Raw genomic sequence first — 23,855 nt, forward strand, 5'->3', positions numbered from 1 at the left:
GGACTACTAAAGAGTCTATATTGCAGCGGGTGTTAAATAAACAATTGTTGATTGGATCTAAAAAAACTCACAAGTGTCCTCATATGACTTGACATTAAATTAGAAGTCTTGATTATGTTCTCCAAGGGCCTCTAACTTTGTTTAATTAACTTCAGCCCCATCTATTAACTGGTTTATAATTTTAGCTGCAAATGTAGAGTTCCTCTCCTCCACTTAAAACTCAAGTATCTCTGATTTGTTATGTCACCTACGATGCCATTCTCACCTCATAAAAAACATGAAACCACATCTCTACACTTTCTCATAATAAACTTTGAAAAATCAAGCCTGTCTACAACCTAACCTTTACTCTAGTCTCTTCTACTATTCCCTTATCAACATAGCTCTCAAATGGTTGACAGTGTGACACATGATGACATGTCTAAAACTAAATTGTACAGAATTTTATTTTTATCTGTCTTGCTTTCTTGAAACCTATCTTCCCATCTCTTTGATAATTTTGTCCTCAGATGACTAAAAGAGAGACGTGGTCATTGATCACATTAGTTAGAGTTAACCTCTTGCAGTTGCTCTGTTTCACATCTACTTGCCCTCTGGCAATTTTCACAATCTATAGGAATTGTTTACTGCCCATTTTCTTGCACTGGAATATAAAGTAGTGGAAGCAGGGACTTTTGATTATCTTATAACAGCTAACTCCTCAGGTCATAATGCAGTACCTGACATAGCAGTATTCAATAAATATTTGCTGCGTGACTGAATGCTAGAACAATGAAAGAATGAATGATGAATGAGCAAAGCATACATATTAAATAAATCCTTACCATATTGAGTGTGGATTCAATCCAGACTCTTTGGGTTTAAATCTTGTTTCTAATGCTGACAAATTGGGAAATCTAGGGCAAGTTACTTAAACTTGACCTCACTTCTCCTCATTTGTAAATAATAATTAAAATAATAATGATAATATAATAACTTTATGCCAACTTAAAGGGTGGTTACGAGGATTGAAATGTTTACATATGCAAAGCCTGGCACATAGTAAGTACTCTACGAGGTAAGCTCTTGTATCAAATTGAGGGTTCAATTCCTTCCACATATTTGGTGTTCACAGATGAATAAGACCATTTGGTAAAACATACTTTCTCTTTTTTCTAAGTTTTGCTTTTTATTTATGAAAAAAGTTTTGATTTGGCAATTACTGAAATAATTATGAGCAGCTCAGGCATATTACCTTGGCTGGTAGGAGCAGGGTATAATAAAGCAATGGTTTGAGGTGTGATGAATCAGATGTGATGTTAACTGGGGAATTCAACAGTGCAACTCTGATTTTTCTGAAAATGTTTCTATCAAAACAATCAACATCACTAGGAAAAAAATATATTCTCCAATCTGTGTTGGTGAGTAAATACTTGTGTGCACAGGGCAGGCTGATGTAGTTTTTATTCTGGAAGCAGACTGCCTGTGTTCTAATCATGGCTCTGCTACTTGTTAGCTCTATGACCTTAGGTAAACTGCTCAGACTCTGTGGTTCAGTTTTCTCAACTGCAAAATAAACATAAAGCTAAGATTGAGTTAATATATTGTAAAGTGCTTAGAACTGTGCCAGACACATATGATTTCAAAGGGAGAGTGCATTCCCTGTTTGGCAAAGGTTAACAGGAGCATGGCTGCTTTGATTATGGTTGTGCCCTGGACACACAGAATCTCAACCTAACATGACTTTACTCACAACCCCGATATCATTCAAAGGGCTAGTACCCATGTGATTTCCCAGGACACATCAAACTATTCACTTTGCTTCTATTGTGATGTAAGCTGGATGTTCGAAAATGCTGAGATTCCTTATTTGTTTTACAGTGATGTACATTACACTGTAATAGAAAATTCTTAACTTCAGCAACTCTTTCTACAGCCATGTGTATTGTGTATGTGTCTTGCTCTTAAAACTGCTAATACAGTGCTCTGGAAATCATATTCAATAAATATTAACTAATAACTAATTGAATTAAAGCAATATTGCATCCTCTATAATGTATATGGTTTGGTTATCTTGGAAGAAGATAAACAGCTCTAGGATGAATACCCAATATTGCACGGTTTAGCACCATAGATTGTTTGAGCTGGAAGTTACCTTATAAATCACTTAGTCTGCTCTTTTTATTTTTTAGGGCGTGTGAGGAGGGGAAGAAAAAGGCCCTAGAGAAGTAAATTGAGGTACACAAGGCTGCACATCGAGTTACAGGTAGAACATATATTTGGGTCCGTGCTTTTCATGGATTATTCTATTTAGAAGCAACTTCACAGTTATGACCGTTAATGAAAAAGCATTATAACAGATATTTACACATTTAAAATATACCTTTGACTTAAATCTGTGTTCTTTTTTAGAAGAATCATTTTAATCAACATGGCATTCAGCTTGAAACCACTATTTACTATTTAATAGTTACATGAGGGCATCATATTCCATATGTCACTTTTTTTTCTTTTTTAAACATCGGTTCCACACCCAGAATGGAGCCCAATGCTTGGCTTGAACTCACAAACCTGAGACCAAAGTCAGATGCTTAACCAACTGAGCCACCCAGGAATCCCCATAGGTCAGTATCTTTTGTGGATGACTATTGCTCAAATAGTGCCATGTTTTGGTTCAAATGTATACCAGATCTCTGGCTCCTGGTCCAACAAATTTTCTTCTTGAAATCGCTTTAGAGTTTAATTCTGGCAATATTTTTCAGTTATTTTTAATTTCTTATTTTCTTTGCAATGAAACATCCAATCTAATTCCAGAAAAGAATGCTGCATTATCTACTTCAGTTCAATTGAGCTATTAAAGGCTTCTTCAAAAAAGACAACACAGAACACAGGCAAATTGCCATTCCTTCTCTAAATCAAAAAAGCTCAAGTGCACAACCTTTCTGCCAAGGACCAACACAGTGTCTCTTAAAGAGGAAAAATATAACTTTTTATGTTCCTTTATAAATTCTAAACTCTGTACAATGACTGGTGGTGACTCAGATTAAGTCAAGTATGATAATTTCATGATTTGGGAAAGATTTGGAGGAGGAAAAGCATTGATGATTACATGTTCATTCAGTTATGTAATTTTGTCAATGTTATTTCAAAAGTTATATAAAGCAAGTTTAAGCAGCTCTACTTGAAAGAAGAGTTAGGAGTGTTTAAAATAAAAAGCTCTCTGAGTTCTAATTAAGAGGGAAAAATAATATATACTTTTTTTTTCCATTTTGGAGAAAATCTGTTAGCAAGTTGACATGAACCATATAGGTAAATTTGAAATTACTTACAAATACCACTTTTGCTCCATTAACATTATATAGTCACTTTCTTTCTCTGCCTATATAAGGGAGAATCTTAGAAATCAAGAGCAAATGACTCATCCCCAGATTTAGAGTTGAGACTAAGAAAGTCCCCATCATGAGAAAAGGATGAACAAGAAGTCACTCTTGGTATTTCCCTAGAGATGGAGTAACAGAAGTATAGTAAACAAAACTATTGGGAAATCTCCTGAATTATCCATTAAAAAGTTTCAATATCTGCTGCATGAATTCACTTCCCGATATTCAGATAGTTCATTGAAATTATCTTGCCCTTTAGTACTGAGCTCATTAAATTCTGAAAAATGATGGATAATCTGATAAACAGAGCACATCAGCAATATCATTTGACCTTTGTCAGTCTCTGTTTTCCTTTCCGTCTTCACCATCATAGTTCGGTTTGCTTTTGGTTGTAAAGGACCATGCTATAGCTATCTTTAACTATCATAAACTACTCTGTGTATTGAAAAGAAAAGAAAGAAAATAAAAGAAAAAAGAAAGGAAAAGAGAAAAAAGAAAAGGGAAGGGAAGGGGAAAGAGAAGAGAAGAGGAGAGGAGAGGAGAGGAGAGGAGAGGAGAGGAGAGGAGAGGAGAGGAGAGGAGAGAACAGCTCAGGTGTGTTCTCAGCTTAGAATTGGCCTGGCTCTGATAGGCTGTGATTTTCTACTGTTGACCATATACAATTTCACTAACAATTAGCATCAGATGTGATAATCCTTTGACCTCACTGAAACAAGACAAAAAGAAGACATTTCCATAATTATATCTGAGCACAATAAAAAACAAGAACACTGTCTCAACTGCCAAAATGACCAAGTCTCTTCCATCTCAGCTAATATGAGCAAATGTTGCTTCCATACCAATTATTGTTCCAGGTATGTTCTACTCCTTCCACCTTCTAGAAAAAAAAAAATGTATTAAGATACCCAGTTATAGGGGCAGCTAGGTGGCTCAGTTGGTTAAGCACCTGCCTTTGGCTCAGGTCATGATCCCAGGGTCCTAGGATAGGCCCCACGTCAAGCTCCTTGCTAGCAGGGAGCCTGCTTCTCCCTCTCTCTGACTGCTGTTCCACCTGCTTGAGTTCTCTCTCTGTCAAATAAACAAAATCTTTAAAAGGGGGGGGGGCACCTGAGTGGCTCAGTCGTTAAGTGTCTGCCTTCGGCTCAGGTCATGGTCCCATGTGGGGCTTCCTGCTTCTCCCTCACCCTCTCCCCCTGCTTGTATTCCCTCTCTCCCTGTCTCTGTGTCAAATAAATAAATAAAATCTTTAAAAAAAATTTTTTTAAAGGTACCCAATTATAGAACTGCTCCAATTTTGTAACAACACCCAGTCTAGAAATACAGCGTGCTTCCTTGAACCTTCCCAGAACTAGCTTGCACAGCCCAAATCCTGAAACAAGCCTCTCCTAATACCCTCATACTGGGATGCCAGAGGGTCCCTCATGGTGTTTTGTCTCACTTATTACAGTGAGCAAATAAACCCAATTTTGTTTAACTGAAAGATGTTCCTGATGGACTTTGATTGGAGGGTACTGACGGTAAGACACTGTACAAAATAAATGCCATAACGTATGAATGGATGTGCACGTGGAGTCAAATGTCAAAATATAGTAGGCAATTTTGGCATGATTTCAGTCATTTAAGTAATCACTAGTCATATTAGTAATAGTAAATGGTATTATCTTTTCCTCTTAACAGTTTCACCAGTTTGTCTTTTTAGTTTCTTTGCCACATTATATATATATAATTGTATGATGTCCATACTATGCTCTCTGGATATCAAACAATAAAATACTTTATGAGTTCAATGCTCTATCTACTGACGTATGAAAGGAGGTCAGGTCTTTAGGTTGTGTGAGGCAAAGGGGTCACACAGTTCAAAGCCATGGTGATTTATGTTTTATATAAAATGTGTCCTTATATCTGCAGCAGTCTCTTTTAGGATGAGACTTTGTGGAGTTAAATATACTTTCCCTAAATACAGCATTTATTGTAAAGGCAACATAAACTTAAAAGATGACCTAAAAGATATTACGAGCCTTTTAACACACTTCTTAAAAATAATCTGAAAGTCAATATATAATCAACTCATTCTTTCACAGAAGATGTGCCAATGGATATACACTGGAAAACAATGGATCATACAAATCAAATCATAATATAAATTATGCTTACTAAGAAAGCCTTCTGTATATAAATTGAAGTTCTCTAATATTCTGATATTAGAAAAAGTGGCACCCTGGATAATAGATCTGAACATGAAAATGATACCTTCTGTTTTAAATGAGTAAATATATAATCTGGCTATGTTATAGTCTCCTAGTTGTTTTGGTTGCCATAAATCAGACCCCCAACAAAAATTATCTTCTTTTCACACAGTGACCTTACCATATTTTTGGAAACCACAAAGAACATACTAAGTTGCAATGAACCTACATATTGTTGTGAGCTTGTAAGTCACGAAGAAGAGAAGCACTACAAAGTATGAAGTTCTAAGTTTTATTTAGGAGGGGTATTTTCTAGAAAATGAGATGACTTATAATCTTGCTAAAAATTAAAATCACTTTTGCTGAATTTTTAAGGAAAAATTAGATTTATAGGCCATTGAATATAACCTATGTGTTTGACAATACCAGCGTGGGACACTGCCTGGCATTCAGTAAGAACTCTCTATATTTTAGCTATTGTTATTGCCAGTATTGTTGTCATTATTTAAAAAGAGGTCATTCTATGGAGTCAGATGGACCTATTTTGAATTCCAGGCAGCTCTCCTATTTATTAGTTCTCTAGCTTTATGTAGGTTAATTTTTTTTCTTTCAGTTCTTTCATTATTAAAATGGGGATAATAATACTTATCTTGCAGAGCTATTAGAAAAATTAGCAATAATACATGAAAAGTAGCTAGCAGAGTACCCAGCATATTAAGTTTTCAGTAAGTGGTAGCTATCACTATTCTAGTGACTAATGTGGAAAGTCAGTGTCTGCAAAAACGATGCAGTTAAGACAGGTTTTGTGTAATTTACTTTTAGGAAGTCATTGATTAGGACTGAATATTGTTAATATTTATTATAAACCAAACCCATCTTAAATCTATGGCAGATATCAAGAAAATTTAGCATTTACTTTAGGAAATTACAATTCCAGCAATACAGAGACAAAAACATTTCCTTAGATTAAAAAGAAGTATGATATCTGAGATAAAGTGCCTTAACATTTACACCTGTCCTATTTTTTTTATTGCACAGAACTTTCATTTTCCAAAGCTTTTTATGAATGTTATTTTTGATCATGAAAGGCTTTATGAAGGTGATGTTTTATAAAAGACATATGGCTGGCTGGATCTCATAAAGGAAGTCAGGTTAGGAGAAAAGAAACACATATTTTTCTCTTTTCAAATATATTAAAAATACATTAATAAATAAAGCTTAAATGATCAGTGTGACCTTTAAGAAAGTATGTGAGAAGATTGATCTGTCAAATTTATAAAATAAATACACAAGTCTTAAGAAAACCACTTCTGACAATAGGGCATAAGACAAGGACCTATTAAATCAGTAACAGAGTTTAAATAAAACTGAGTTGGGGAGCAAACCACTCTAAGCTTAGGTATACTTAATTGGTTTAACATTAAGCGTTAAGTAGTGCATTACCTTCCTGGTTTACTTTTTTTTTGTTTGTTTCTGTGAAGGGAAATGCATACATCTACCTGATCATAAAATACTCTTTTTAAAAGTTGTAAGTAATACAGCTCAAATAAAATCAATTAAACAATTTAAAAAAAAAAAGATTTTGAACTCACTCTTTCCACTATGAGGCTAAAATACAATAATCAGTCAGTAATAACATAAAAGGGTTAAGAAGCATAAATGTGATTTGTGTCCTCAAAAAAGCACTATAACTAAACGCGCAAACCTTATAAAACAATACACCATGCTGTAATAAGTTCTCAAAAGTTTGGTAAGAGAAAGTGCAATCATAGAGAAGATGGTTGTGAGCCCTATGAGCTCCATTGTCAAGAAATGGAAGAAACAGGACTTAAGAGAGGGAGATAAAAAGAACCAAAGATGAGTATGAAATCATGTAAGAATGGAAGTTTAGGAGGCAGCGCCAGAACCAATCTGAGTGGAGTCAGAGTAAGCGCTGGGGAGTAAGATTCATTGAATTGGATTATAGGGTAGCTTTAAATTTGATTTAATGTAGGCATCCCGCAATCTTGAAAAGGAGAGTCAGAATGAAAGCAGTACTTTAGGAAAATTATTCTACTAAGGCTGGCGAAGGTAAGACACCTGTCAATTTTTAACATGAACCCTGGCTACATCCTCAGATTTCAAGGTTATTTTAAGGTTTAGGTAAAATTCCCAGGGATGTCGATTCAAATGTTAGGCTTTTCTAAGCTCTGGCAATTGTGTCTTTTTATGAAATTAAAAGCACAAACATAAATAAAGATCAGCCCTCTATTAGAAAATCTACAATGTGAGACAAGACAAGGTCAGGAAAAGAACATTTATGAAACATCTAACATATTTTTCATGGAATGTAAGTTTTGAGTATCAAAGTTTTTCTTACATTATATTTTTAAAAGTTAACAAATTTGTTTTAGAAAACATCTTTCTTTTTTTTTAATTCAATTAGCCAACATATAGTACCTCATTAGCTTCAGACGTAGAGTTCAGTTATTCTTCAGTTGCATATAACACCCAGTGTTCATCACATCACATGCCCTCCTTTACGCCCATCACCCAGGTACCCCATCCACCCACCCTCCTCCTCTCCAGCAACCTTCAGTTTTTTTCCTATAGCTAAGAGTTTCTCATGGCTTGTCCCCCTCTCTGATTTCTTCCCATTCAGTTTTCCCTCCCTTCCCCTATATTCCTCTGCACTGTTTCTTATATTCCACATATGACTGAAACCATATGATAACAGTCTTTCTCTGAATGACTTATTAAATTGTATATTAATGTAATGGGACAAAGCACATGTTCATCTTGCTAATTTTCACATAACTTTTGTGAATTTAAGATAGTAGCTTACTGATCCTCTGAAATACACATGGAATTGGTCTCACAAAGTCATATGAAGCAGGATGTGTTTTACAGAACTATGGTCATAGCAGAGAAAGGACATATCATTAGGAATAAACATTTTCTTATTTATAGAGGAATACAATCAATTTGAGATAAGGGGAATTTTTTTTAAAAAGCTCTGTGAACCATCTGAATGTTCTTTGAAAAGGTTAATGTTATGAAGAGAGGACCCAGAATAATTCTATAAAAAGAATTAAAATTGAAACTCCTCATAAATTATTTCACGGGAGTAAAAGCTATGAACTTAATGATCTGGAATAGTCACTTAAAAGTGTAAGATTCTAGAACAGATACAGTTTTTGAAATAAGAGTATAAATGAATGAGTAATATGATCCAAAGCATAAAGATATTGGATGCTATTTTTAGAAAGACTCACAGCAGGTTGAATAGATTAAACATTTTGTATGAAAAATCTATTGATGTCTCAAAATTACATGCAATAAAATATGAACAGCTGGTTCTCTTTTATTGGTTTCCGCACAAAAATGATTATTTTCTACTGAGTAATTACTGACTGATTTATTTCCTATTTCCATTTGCTCACATTTTAATGTCCCTAAACGCTTGGAAGAGGTCATTCTTTGCAAGTAAATGTGTTTGAAATGATTTTTAAAAAGTGTCAAATTTTAATACCTTTTCAATCATTGGTTAAATATATATTACACTCAATTTTTCCAGGACAATTTTAAATTGAAATAGTGCCAAATAAAATAGAAACTCTTAGATAATACCAACCGTGGTAACTGAGCACAAAAAAGCCACTTGTTGTGAAATCACTGTGAAATTTGATTAGAATCTGATTTGAAGTGCTATAGACTGATTCCAAAGCTGTATTGCCACTGAACTGCCCAATCTGAGGTGAGTTTTGGTCTGGTCCATCCCTATTAGAGAGAGACAGAGCAGGGAAGGGAGAAAGAGAGATTGAGATTGCTTTTTTTAGAGAGTTTTGCAAAGGTTTGAAGAAAGTATTACATAAAAAAATGATAAAGAGGCAATAGATGAAATAACCAATGATTAGGGCCAAATCATACTGGTACATTTTATGGGGTTTTTTTTAAGGTAATGATACACCTAAAAATGTAAAGTATAAAAATACATCACATATTTACCTAAAGGAGATGCACCCATATTAGTTATAATCAATTACATTGTCCCTGGCATTCTGACCACAACACATATCGTCCCAAATGCTTGAGTTTTGCCCTCTTTTTATTTTCTCCAAAACATTCTTGAGAATCATAGACTGTTAAATTTAGAAGGAATCTTAGAACTCATCCAGTAGTTCAGGTAACCAGCTGTCAATAATTAATTTAGAGATTTTCTTTATGTTTGTAAATAAAGATGTTTCACTAACAGGATAATTATAATACAAATATATTTTATAACAAATTGTGACAGAAATTAAATCATTTTAAATAATTATGATCTGAACATAGGCTTCTAAATTTCACTGGTTTTACAGAGAACTTGCTTATCTTAAACTTACTCTGATACTAATTTCTAATTTTGCACATTAATTTATATTAAATTTAACATCTTTTTTCACCCACAAAAGCTTTTGTTCTGTTTAGCTACTTCATGGGCAAATAAGTTAAAACCTATTTCTCTTGTTTGTCTCATTCTACAAAATACATACTGTCACCCTCAGTTACTCACACCAATTCAAATATCAGATGGGATGGCAATTTGTACAGAGGACTGTGATATATTTTCATTCCTACCTTGTTTCACTGTTACATATAGTTGAATCAATCAATAACAATGGTTCTGGCTTACCATACAGTAATGAAATCATAGATTGGTTCTGTTTGAAGGACAGTAAAATTGATGTAGATTCCATTCCCAGGAGGTACTCTCACAAGCCAAAAACAGTCTTGAAAGTTAGGATATTCATCGGGATACCCAGGAGAATAAACAGTGCCATTCATCGCAGTTATATTTCCTCCACAAAGAGCTACAGAAATGATATAAAAAACTGTTAAAATAAAATGACAATAAACTTATCATAGAGAAAAAGGCAAACATTTCATATCTCTTAGCAGTATAAAATACATCTATATTATGTTCTTACTTCAGTTAAGGTATATAAAATTATGTTGGCAACCACGAACGATATATAGTCTGCTTTTATTTATTTCTCAATATGAGGTATGCTACATAGTTATTATCACCTATTCTTAGATTAATTCGATTTTCTTCTGGTTTTTTTCAAATACTTTATCAATACATACACTGTTTAACTTTCACCTTTTATCATATATATATATATATATATATATATAAGCCTTACAAAATGTTCAAGTTCTTCTTACTTAAAAGGACTTTTAGAGAAAATGAGTCTAAATTCAGTAGCAATATGTGCAATAGTGGCTTACATGAGAATGACTATTAAACACAATCCCATGCACCCACACAGACACACACACAGAAGCTCTAAAGTGTTGATCAACTATAGCCTCACTTCTAATGGAGAAGGTTAGAATTCCTGCCAATAATTATAAAATCAGTTATCCATTTTGGAGCCTTAAGGATTTTGATCTGGGTACTAACTATAATTCTCAACTGAAAGAAAGATTGTATATTTAGCATGCTATTTGAAGAAGAAAGAGTGCCAAGACAAGAATTATTAAATACAGATGATATCAACTGAAACATAGCTTCGAGTTAGGAGCATACCTTCACACCTTGGAAGTGGATGATTCCAATTACGACTCACTCCATGAAGGCAAGTGAGAGCTGAATTTCCAATTAGTGTGTATCCAGGGAAACATTCAAATGAAATGGTCTGACCCACAGTAAAATCATTGCCAATTACAAAACCATTTCGAAACGGGCGTGGATCAGGACAGCTTTGCAACTGATATGCTGAAAAGGGAAAAAGAAAGACGTTTTTCCTTTCTGAATATCAGAAAGACCACAGATGGGTACTATTTGCAACTTGCAAAATAGATGCAGTGCTGCTTGTCGTTGGTTATAAATAGTAATTCAGGTTTATAATAAGTGATGTCAATGGCAATGTGATGTGAATTTCTTCTCATGTCTATATGTTTCATGTTTAAAATATTAGTACGATTCATAAAAATGCATTCAGTTTCTTATGCAATCTATCCAAATTATAAGTTTTAATGAAAATGTAAACTACTCTTACAGCCACAATTTTAGTCTCACATATTCTAATTCTGATCATTGTAATGTATGTCAATAATGTCAATAATATTAATATTATATCAATAACAATAAAAATTCTGTATCTTTTATGCTTTTAATATATAAATAATGAATCTTTTTTAAGGGCACATGGACTGAAAGTGCAGTTAGTAAAGTTCAAATTCTAGTTATACATCATTCACATAAGAGCATTATTTTGAGAGGCAGAAGGAAAAAGAGGGAAGGAGAAAAGAAGATGAAGCCTGGTTTAAAGTAAATAGCAAGGTGCTTGGCATAGGCCCCAAACACGTGCTAGAGAAGGACTATAAAGATAGCTCCGAGTCTTCTAGCAGCAAATAAGAATTTAATCCATCGCCCAATTATTTTTGAAATAATTAAATTCCTTGGGAACATGGTTGATTCTGTACTGAAAGGTGGCAGAAATTACTTCTATTTTATGTAAAAGATGATGTGTGATATTGTGCTCTCAAGTAATGTATGCAAGCATAATGCAAATCATAATTATTTTAGACCCATGCAGTTGGAAGTTATGATGTCTATTTTAACTACTCTTAAATTTCCTTCTGGGTATATGCTTTTATTCAGCAAATATTTATCATGCCCTTAACTGTTGTAGCACTTGAAATATATAGACAAACAAGACAAAGATGCCTGCTCCTGTGGAGCTCACATTCAAAAGTGTCACTTACTCATAAAATCCTTTAATAATTATGGCAGAGCTGCGATTAAATGTTATTTTGATTAAAAGTTGCAGTCATTGGAACTACGATGCATAAAATATTATTGTAACTTTAAATGTGTAATTTTGAATCTTAGGCTTCTAAAATCTGAAATAATATAATCATAAAAATAGCTAAAATGCACAAAAATTTACTAATGGTATACATCATGGCATATATTTTACATTAATTTCATCATATCAAGTTAAAAACAATTGATCTGGGTGGTACTATTACTAACTCTATCATGCAAATGAAGAAATGGAGAGGAGCTTTAGGCTACTTTAGATTGAACCTGGAGAGTCACCATTTGAGGCTGAGTCCAAACTCTATTCAAGAGGGATAAAAATCTTGTCAAAGTATTTATTTCATATTCTCATGGAAATAGATTGGAATGAAAGAATGTCATATTAGTCTAAAGTAAAAGAAAATAATTTTACACAGAATGTATGAGTACTGCAAAATATCTTTCAATACGCTTATTTTAATAGAAGAGCAAAGATAAATCTTTGATATCCAGTTTGCCTTGCCTTGGCTTGCTTAATTGTGTATTAATACTAATTCAATTGTTTTTTCATGGTTAGAATTTTCCAAGGCTTCAGAAAGACCTCATTTCCCCAATACAGTTGCCTGAAAATTGCATTAATTATTTAAAAAAGAAAATCTTCCTAATTGAGGCTTGTCTTGGTGTAGGCTTTCTAAACCACAATATAGAAAATACTTAAGAGTTAGTTAGATTGCTAATAGCTGATTTGGAGCTAAATGAGCTTCCACTTTTTGTTATTCCTCTCACCTTGGTATACAATGTGGAACCCTTGTTTGTTTTGTGAATAGTCACTGTGAAAATACAAACTGGTTTCATGGGTCGTACTAAATAGGGAAGATGGTATTTGAGGACCACTAAGTCGGCCAATAACAGTACTAGTTTCTGAAGATCCACTTCTTACTTCCAAATAATCATGTATCGTTTCTGTAGAAAAATTGACAAACTGGAGATGTACACCTAAAAAAGAAAAGCAAACAATACTACTTTATTGTTTTATCCGATTAAATATGCACACATATATGCACAAACTCACTCACATTAATATAGTTATATATGTTTCCATTTAGGTCAAGAGGCGTACTTTCGAGGTCTGGGCCATGGGTTTGCTGTTTGCCGGGGCAATTAGCTTCATCATAGTTCAAGTAACAGGATACTGCTCTCAAATGCCACCTAGCTGTCACATGGGAACCTCTTCCATTTTACTATAATGTCATCATAACAAAACTAACCAAGAAAGTGGCTTTCTTAGCATAATATCCTCCAGTTCCATCCATGTACTATATGCTAGCTAACTGAACATAATAATAAAAAAAATAATACATTTTTTAAAAGGGCTTTCTTGCTCTTTGATACCATTTAAAATTGGATTAAGCAATTTTTAGAGGTAAAAAAATCATTCGGTAAATTTGTATTTTGTAAAAGTCCAGTTTGAGGCCAAAATATGATTGCAAAGTTTTCATTTATTAACATAATCAGATTCCACAACGCATTAGAAATTAGTCATTCATCTATGGGGGATACATTAACTTCCCCAATATAGCATTAGAAGGATGTAATTTATAAATGTGCTCTTTTACTACTTTGTTATCAGAAGATAATGCTAATTTTTATATAATCATCTCAATAAAATCTAGTGATCATTGTTATATGCTGTCATATTGCAATATAGTCTCAAAATTTGTATAAACATAACTAAAATATGAGATAGTGAAATGTTTCTGGGATGGAAAAAATAAAATGAGAGTCTTATTGAGGTATGTTTGTCTAATTTGATTAATATTCAATTTTAGTGAATTAGAGGGGTTTTTTTACAACTACCATTCTCTAAATTGTTAATAATAAAATCTGGCATTTGTTGTTTGCTAGACACTCTCCTAAGCGATTATACATGCTATTTATTTAATGTTCACAGTTACTCATGAGAATAAAGAAACCAAGGCACAGAGAAGCTAAATAATATGCTAACTTACACAATGACCTAACAGACCTGAAATTCAAACTCAAACACTGGCTCTTGGACTCTTGCTCTTAATAGCGACACTGGAGTTCTCAACTAAAGTCACATTTTGTTACTGGAGTTCCACAAAAAAATTTCTATGGGCAAATACATTTGGGAAATATTGGAAATAGGCTTTAAAATATTAATCAAGTTTCTGTACTATTATACAAATTTCTTAGAGATCTGAACATGTTACCCTAATATGTGAGGCTGCAAGAATTGCATATTTCTTTCTAAAAATTTCCCCTGAGCCTCCTTTTCACAAATTATCTTGTCAATAAGTGTTTTATGGACATTAGAAAATACTCCTTTAATTTTTGATATGTATTCAATCTTTTCAAAAATTACAAATTACTTTTTTGAAATGCATTAGAACTAATTTTTGATTCATCCAAAACTCAAAGAAAACAATGGTACTATTTAAATGTAATCAAATCAGAAACAGTCTCTTACGTTTTCATCTCTAAAATAGGGATGTGTATTATTTCTAATTTTAATGAACTCAGTTTTTAAAATCAAGGAAGTATTAATGAGAGGTAAGTTGAAAATGTTATAATGACACTATTGAAAATATATTTAATAATTTATTTTAAAATAACTTAGGGATGCCTCGGTGGCTCAGTCAGTTAAGCTTCTACCTTTGGCTCCGGTCATAATCCCAGGATCCTGGGATTGAGTTCTGTGTCTGGCTCCTTGCTTGGCAGGGAGCCTACTTTCCCTTTGCCTGCCACTCCCCCTGCTTGTGCTGGTGCGCTAGCATGTGCTCTCTCTCTCTCTGACAAATAAATAAATAAAATCTTAGAAAAATAAAATAAAATAATTCACTTAGCTCCATCAGCAACATGGGATAAGCCCTCTTAAGTGGCTGGTAAAAGACACATAAGAATAACCATACAGGGTTCAAATCTCTTATTCATTTTATCAGTATCGTTATTCAGTGAATGGACATAGAATTTGACTATAACTTCAAAGTAAGCATGTTTCCATGTAGTAACCAGAATAACCCTCATTCGGAAGTCCTCCAACATCTTTCTGTGGTTTCCTGTTTTCCCAAAACCTCAGGCCAGTCAAACTGTATTCAGGTTTGTTGAATTTCTTTAGTTTTCATCTGCATCTTTCCATGTGTCACTCTGTTTACCAACAGTGTCTTTCCTGTTCCCCACAGATGGACCCTCGTTGTTGGGCTGACTCTTACTTATCTACAAAGTCACAATTTAGTAATCACTTCCTCTAGCAAGACTTTTCTGCATTTCCTGAATGAGAGTGGATATCTGTACTAATTACAATCGTATAATCTTTATTATAGTTCATTGTAATAGCATATTTGATAATCTGTCTCCTCATCATGACTATAACTTATCTGGGGAAAGGTTCCAAGTTTGTTTCACCACGCATTTTATTCCCAGTACAGCATAGTACTTGGAGTATAACATGCACTCAGTAAGGAATTGTTAAAACTAATTTTCTGTGAATTTATGTAAAATATTTATTATTATTTATTATTATGTAAAATTACGTAAAATATTTAAATATGAATTTTTATTCTGAGGCCATAGATGTTTTTGGGTAACGAGGTACTAAATTCAGTCCTCAATAAGTGAGATAGAACATAATTTCTTAATTGCTCTAAATCCACCAGGTTTGTGTGTGGTTCAGGGAGTCTACTCATCTTGTCTTCTGTGATACACTTCTACTTATGCATATACAGACCACAGGATATGAAGCTGCAGGAGAATATATTAGCGATAGAAAAGTGAGAAAGAATCTATGAAATGCTATATATAATGCAGTATATCCAAAACACTGCGAATTGTATTATTAAAATTAAAAAGTATTACATCTGCATGTATTTAAACCCAACATTGGAAATTTTGTACTACTTTTCAAATATAAAATCTTATTTATTTGCAATGAATATTAGATAAATTTAACAAATTACCAGAAAATAATTATTATATATGTACTACTTGGTTATAGTAAGAGACTTATAAAAATGATTATACATGAAAATCACACTGAATTTACTATTGCCACACACATCAGGCTAAATCCATACAAATCAACTGGAAAATATCAGAAAGTTATCTATCTACGTACCTATCTTCTAACTATGAAATTAGAAAATGCCCTTATCTTTTCAATTATCCTAGTGTTTCAAGGGAAAGTTATTTGGTTTCAGCAACCAAATTTGGCTCAAGCAATTCAAATTTCACTCCTCAATTTATGTAACTGTAGGCAATCCCAAAGTAAACTATAATTTGTGAGTTTTTACTAGACCTTCGTATTTCTTTATAAGGATGCATCAATGATACTGAAAACTCTTTCACATGCTTTTACTATACATACCAAAACCTACGGGCAGCTTTATTGTCCACGTGCAATCTAAACTGCTAGGGTAGTTTCCAGGAAACCCGGGGCTGAGGATCACACCGCTGAAATCTGACATAGCACCACCACACTGAGCTATAAAATGAGAGGTCCCATGTAAGCCAGAGTAGTGGAATACTTTACTGTATTAAAAACAAATTGAAATCATTTCAAGTCTTAATCAAGTCTCAGTTAAACGGTTTGATATAAATTTTAATATTGTCAACTCTCATTCACATCACACACTAGTCATCAAATATAATCAATTGATAATGCATTTTCTAAAATAGCTTAAAAAGACAACATACTTCCTTCCTCAGCAATAAACGCAAGCTAAATCAATTATTGCACAGCAAGAAGGAGCTCATGTGCAGTGAATACAATCAAACTAGGAGCATATGTCCTTTTCCACAGCAGGCAGTTTATTTCTTACCCACAGGTATCTAGGAATGTTTTCATTCATTCCAAAGATGATGCAATTTAGAAAAAAAGTCAAGCCAACAACATCGATTCTAAACACTGTATTCAAGAGGGAACAATTTTCCCAGCCTTCCTTCCTTATTTTCGTGAGAAGGTTAAAGAATTTTAAGAAAGAGTTGGTTTGTATTGTAAATATGTGACGGATTCACATATCACACATGGGATATGGCTGCCCTTTTTCCTAAAAGAATCTAGACAAAGAATAGAGAAGTAAAAAACAAGTAAAAAGATGCACCCAGGTTTGAGAATTTAGGCATAATTTATAAATGTGCTTGTTTCGGAATCTCTATTATATTGATTTACTATTAATAACTTAGCAAAAATTACAAGACCAGATAATTAGCCAAGTTCATGATTACACAGAACTATTTAACATGTACTAAAAGAATCATTGCATTTTAGAAGTTAATTCTTTCCTCTAAAAGTACATTTTTATTATTTCATCATATAAGGACTAAAATACACATCTATTAATTGTGGGGTGAAGAATCAAATGTCATGGTTGTACATCAAGTTTGAAAATTACCTATATATAACACTTACTTGCAGTTACATTCATTTATTCCTTGTTAAGAATAACAAAAGACAGATACTCAAACTTCGGATTGTGTATCATAAAAGCAAATTTGGTAAAAACTTCATCAATGTTCTGTATGATATCAGTAAACTGTTTGACAGCTATTTTTAACTATGGGAACTGAATGAATTATATCATCTTACCATGTATATATGTATACATAAAATAATGTAGCAATCTTCATATAAACCTTTCTTTCCATTGAGATCTAAAGATATATCTGTGCATTTTTCCATCCCCCTGAAATCTCAGCTCATCTATCAAACCAGAGCAATTTTCAACATACAGGTACAATTAACATTCAAAAAATTGTTTTTCTAAAATTTGATTGCTTACATATATTCATCACAGAGTCTGATAATTAATGAGAAAATATTTTGGCCATTCAAATACATGTTTAAATTTCTGACAAGATTGCATTATAGGTTTGTTTTGCTTTATCCTGTACTTCGGGTAAAAGAGCACAAGGACTATATTCTTCTCTCTTGCCTTCAAAAACTCGTCTTTCACCTGCTCATTGTTCCTCCAATTCTTCTACTTCCTTTCTCTTCAGATATGACCTGAAAATCCTGTCCTCTGCATTGCTCACCTTTCTAGAGTTTAAATCCCAAAATCAGAGGAGAAAGAAGGAAAGAAAATGAAGAGTAAAGAGATCATGAAGGAGCAAGAATGACATGTCATGAAACACACACAAAAAAAGAACCCAAAAAATGCCTCTGCCTTCAGCTCTGCATTCATGCCTATGTTCTTAGTGTCTCTGTGATCTCACACACTCCTGTGTGTTCTACCAGTGGCTCTGTAATAGATGCTATTGTGCCTCATTACACTCATTGTTAAGGACACAACTATAGCCTCCGAGATACACAACCATAGTCCTCTAAGAGAAGATCATCTTTGATTGTTCTTTCTGATTTGTCTCTATTACCTAAAAATCTCAAGTGACTTTTCTTTCTATCCAACAGAATATCTGGAAGATTGTTTATTTTCCAGCTCACAAAGCTGTATAACCTTGTTACCTGTTGTCTAGAGCTTTAAGACATTCTCTTAATCAGTCTCCTGCCTTCCGTTTCTCCTTGTAATATGGCCATGATATCACTTCAAGTACTTTGTCTATCAAATATAGTGTCAGTTTATTGTCTAAAATCTATAAAATGCAAAAAAGTGAGTGAAAAAGAAATAAAAATGTCCTCTAATTTTACTACCCATAGATAACCTATTTACCTTTGTATTTTTTTCTTCTGCAGAAAAATATATATGCGTGTGTTTATACATGTATGCATATAATGAAAATAGGCTCACACTGTGAGTCATTTTAAGCCTTTTATACTTAACTATATATTGTAAACTTTGGTCATATCATTAAATATTCCATTATTATGCAGGTATATGCAATGACATAATCCATTTAGGTAAAATCCTAAGTAAACAACTACAAAATGCATGAAAGAGTGCTAAAAGACTTATAAATGTATATCAAAAGACAAAAACCTAAACTCTAATGAAAAGAAAATTACACAAATTAGACTATGCTATGTGCCATGAAGCCATTTTAAATATCAAATTTTTGAAAATGTTATAGTATGGAAAATTATTCCAAGTTAATGTCAAGAAAGAAAACATAATTTTATATATGTAAAATATATATACACAAATATATATATACTGTAGAATCCCAAAACTTCAATTCATTATATAAAATATATATAATTATATATATAAATATATTTTTAAAATTAATATTATATAAAATATATTTTATATATATATATACACACTATACAATCCCAAAACTTTATATTAATTTATTCACTAAGCAATATTTACTGTATGCTTATGATGAGAACTGTTCCAGGACTGGGGATGTAGTAATGAACAACATACCTAAACTCTCTGTTTTCTCAACAGCAGAATATATATGCTGCTTATTTTGTTCTCTGTACCCTTTTATATTCCCAATTTTTTATACTTAATTGGATGCACACACATAAGAAACACACATAATTGGCATTGTCTGTATATATAAATGTTTACATATGCATTATATACATATAATTTTATAATTGACATTATATATAATTGACATATATATAATTGACTATACATATATAAATATATATATTTTTTAAAAATACCATCCAATCTAAATTCTGAATGTTTTTAATATCTTTTGCCAATTAAAAACATTGTTACTTCTAAACATTATTTTCCAACAGACTCGACAAGAATAGTACACACGGTACACAGGCATTACAGATTGAATTGTCTTCCCACTATATTCATACATTAAAGCCCTAACCCACAATCTGGCTGTACTTGGAATCAGGGACTCTAAGGAGGTAATTGAGGTTACAGGAAATTATGAGGGTGGAGCCCTAATCTAACAGTACCTGCTGTCCTTATAAGAAAAGACACCAGAGGCCTTTACAACAGGGAAAAGACATGTGAAGATTCTGGGAGAAGATGGCCATCTACAAGCCAAGAAGAGAGACCTCAGAAGAAAACAACCCTGACAGAATCTTGATCTTGGATTTCTAGCTTCTAGAGTTGCAAGAAAATAAGTTTCTGTTGTCTAACCCACCCAGTTGTGGCGTTCTGTTATGGCAGCCCAAGCAAACTAATATAATACAGAGGTTAAGTCAAATAATTCACACCAATTCTTTTGCTTTTGCCCTTTTCCTACTCAGAAAAGGCTATCTTCCCCATCTATTGATCTTAATTACACTTACCATCCAAAACTGTAAATTTTATGGGCTATGTTTCCCAATGACTTGGGTGAAAACCATATTATCTTTCTGAAATTCTACCATGTAGCCAATGGTATAACTTAACACTGAATTACTCTCTTATTCAAGTCTTTTATTTCTACCACTCTAAATGGTAATGAATTTTTTAAAGATAGGGATTATATATCATATTTCTTTTTCATAGTCTGTAGAGCCCAGGATATTAATAGCTGGATACGGATACCAGAAATGAGGAAGAGAAAAAAAATGAAAAAGTGGACAGAAATAATTGGAAGCAGGATGAAGTTAGGGCAAAAACTGGGTCCCATACTTTCTAAGATCCAAGTGCTATTTTGATATATTCCATATCTCAACTGCCTGTCACTAATGAAGACATTTCATGGGATATCATGCTCTCTTTGGTAAACTCCAGATTCCTATCCTGGCTCAATAGCAAGCAATAAGATATTTACTTATTTTCCTGATCTATGGATACTTCTATCATATACAGAGAAAAATTTCTAAGGATCAAAAAACCTAATACCTTTTTTCAATTTCTAAAGTCATCCATTGATATTGAAGTTTGAGGTAAAAAAAAATTGTAAAAATTTAAAATTAAAAAAAAAAGATGAGACATTTATCTTAAAACATCATTTCCATAAAACCTGATGAAAGACAAACTATATATTTCAGCAACATTATACACAAGGTGTATCTTTAAAATTTGATAAAGCTTACCAATGATTTACAGTTTTTCAACTTACCCAAACAAATTGGGATTGGATAATTCCATCTTCTTACAGGTCCTGGCATACATGTAATGTGAGAATGACCCTACATAAAAAAGATGCAGTTCAGTACACATTTTAAAAAGACTAAATTAAACATAGCATAGTGAATGGTCATTATAAAAATAAGCTTAAATATTTGTTATCATTTTTTTAGTATTTTTCAACCTTTTACTGGAATTCTCAGTATGACTTAAAATAAGAAATGTAATTATATACGCTTGTGATAAAATGTAAAAAATGACATGGTCCTGGTAGAAAAATTAAGACTCCTAATCACATCAGAATTGTGGTTTTTATATTCCATGCTCATGGATCGGAAGAATTAACATAGTTAAAATGTCCATGCTACCCAGAGCAATCTACACTTTCAATGCTATCCCGATCAAAATACCGAGGACATTTTTCAAAGAACTGGAACAAACAGTCCTTAAATTTGTATGGAAACAGAAAAGGCCCCGAATCTCCAAGGAACTGTTGAAAAGGAAAAACAAAGCTGGAGGCATCACAATGCCGGATTTCGAGCTGTACTACAAAGCTGTGATCACAAAGACAGCATGGTACTGGCACAAAAACAGACACATAGACCAATGGAACAGAATAGAGAGCCCAGAAATGGACCCTCGGCTCTTTGGGCAACTAATCTTTGATAAAGCAGGAAAAAACATCCAGTGGGAAAAAGACAGTCTCTTCAATAAATGGTGCTGGGAAAATTGGACAGCTACATTAAAGAGAATGAAACTTGACCACTATCTCACCCCATACACAAAAATAAACTCCAAATGGATGAAAGACCTCGATGTGAGACAGGAATCCATCAAAATTCTAGAGGAGAACATAGGCAACAACCTCTATGACATCGGCCAAAGCAACCTTTTTCATGACACATCCCCAAAGGCAAGAGAAACAAAAGATAAAATGAATTTATGGGACTTCATCAAGATTAAAAGTTTCTGCACAGCCAAGAAAACAGTCAGAAAAACTAAGAGGCAGCCCACGGAATGGGAGAAGATATTTGCAAATGACACTACAGATAAAGGACTGGTATCCAAGATCTACAAAGAACTTCTCAAACTCAATACACGAGAAACAAATAAACAAATCAAAAAATGGGCAGAAGATATGAACAGACACTTTTCCAATGAAGACATACAAATGGCTAACAGACACATGAAAAAATGTTCAAAATCATTAGCCATCAAGGAAATTCAAATCAAAACCACACTGAGATACCACCTTACGCCAGTTAGAATGGCAAAAATAGACAAGGCAAGAAACAACAATTGTTGGAGAGGATGTGGAGAAAGGGGATCCCTCCTACATTGTTGGTGGGAATGCAAGTTGGTACAGCCACTCTGGAAAACAGTGTGGAGGTCCCTTAAAAAGTTAAAAATTGAGCTACCCTATGATCCAGCCATTGCACTACTGGGTGTTTACCCCAAAGATACAGACGTAGTGAAGAGAAGGGCCATATGCACCCCAATGTTCATAGCAGCAATGTCCACAATAGCTAAATCGTGGAAGGAGCCAAGATGCCCTTCAACAGATGACTGAATTAAGAAGTTGTGGTCCATATATACAATGGAATATTACTCAGCTATCAGAAAGAACGAGTTCTCAACATTTGCTACAACATGGACGGCACTGGAGGAGATAATGCTAAGTGAAATAAGTCAAGCAGAGAAAGACAACTATCATATGATTTCTCTCATCTATGGAACATAAGAACTAGGATGATCGGTAGGGGAAGAAAGGGATAAAGAAAGGAGGGGTAATCAGAAGGGGGAATGAAACATGAGAGACTATGGACTATGAGAAATAAACTGAGGACTTCAGAGGGGAGGGGGGTGGGGGAATGGGATAGACTGGTGATGGGTAGTAAGGAGGGCACGTATTGCATGGTGCACTGGGTGTTATACACAACTAATGAATCATCGAGCCTTACATCGGAAACCGGGGATGTACTGTATGGTGACTAACATAATATAATAAAAAATCATTAAAAATAAAATAAAATAAAATAAAATAACAAACAAAAAAAAAGAATTGTGGTTTTTAAACTTAACATTTTTCTATTGAAACATGTTCTACTGGGATACTGCAATGATTATGTGAGTGAAATGACCATATATATAGCTGTTTATAATAAACTGCTATAATATTTAAGGTGAAATAGGGTAAAGCATAATTTAAAAACACTTCATAAAATATTAAAATGAGTCAATTAAGATATATTAAATTATAAACTGAAATATAAGATCCAGAAATATCTGATTGTACTTCTGAGAATAATAATTTGTAATGAAATGTTAAAGACTATAAATCATTAATTTCTAATTTTGCTTTCTCTAAGGAATCTATTTACTTAACATGGAATAGTTTCTGCCTCATATTTTTTTCTCAGTTACTTAATAGGTCAATTCTTTAGGGAGATTTTTATGCAACCATAAATTTGAGACCCTCTAAAATATATTTCTGGTTGATTTTCACTAATTGCAAAAATTTATTATCATGGAAGTTTCATTTAACGCTTTAAGTAGCACTTCATTTATATTTTCTAATTCT

General features: G+C 33.2%; 1 protein-coding gene across 3 annotated transcripts in view; it reads right to left on the bottom strand.

Annotated features, from left to right (window-relative positions):
• CSMD3 (CUB and Sushi multiple domains 3) overlaps positions 1-23,855 on the bottom strand; it is a 1,143,082-nt gene that overhangs the window by 89,085 nt on the left and 1,030,142 nt on the right. For all 3 annotated transcript variants that reach the window (XM_026495547.4, XM_026495546.4, XM_026495545.4), the window contains 6 exons: positions 21,267-21,336; positions 16,702-16,818; positions 13,104-13,313; positions 11,100-11,288; positions 10,200-10,377; positions 9,159-9,304 (listed from right to left, as the gene is read on the bottom strand). In XM_026495547.4, the coding sequence (XP_026351332.2) occupies positions 9,159-9,304; positions 10,200-10,377; positions 11,100-11,288; positions 13,104-13,313; positions 16,702-16,818; positions 21,267-21,336 (910 nt within the window). The remainder of the gene's footprint in view (positions 1-9,158; positions 9,305-10,199; positions 10,378-11,099; positions 11,289-13,103; positions 13,314-16,701; positions 16,819-21,266; positions 21,337-23,855) is intronic.

Source organism: Ursus arctos, unplaced genomic scaffold (genome assembly GCF_023065955.2).
Source record: "Ursus arctos isolate Adak ecotype North America unplaced genomic scaffold, UrsArc2.0 scaffold_6, whole genome shotgun sequence".
Lineage (NCBI taxonomy): Eukaryota > Metazoa > Chordata > Mammalia > Carnivora > Ursidae > Ursus > Ursus arctos.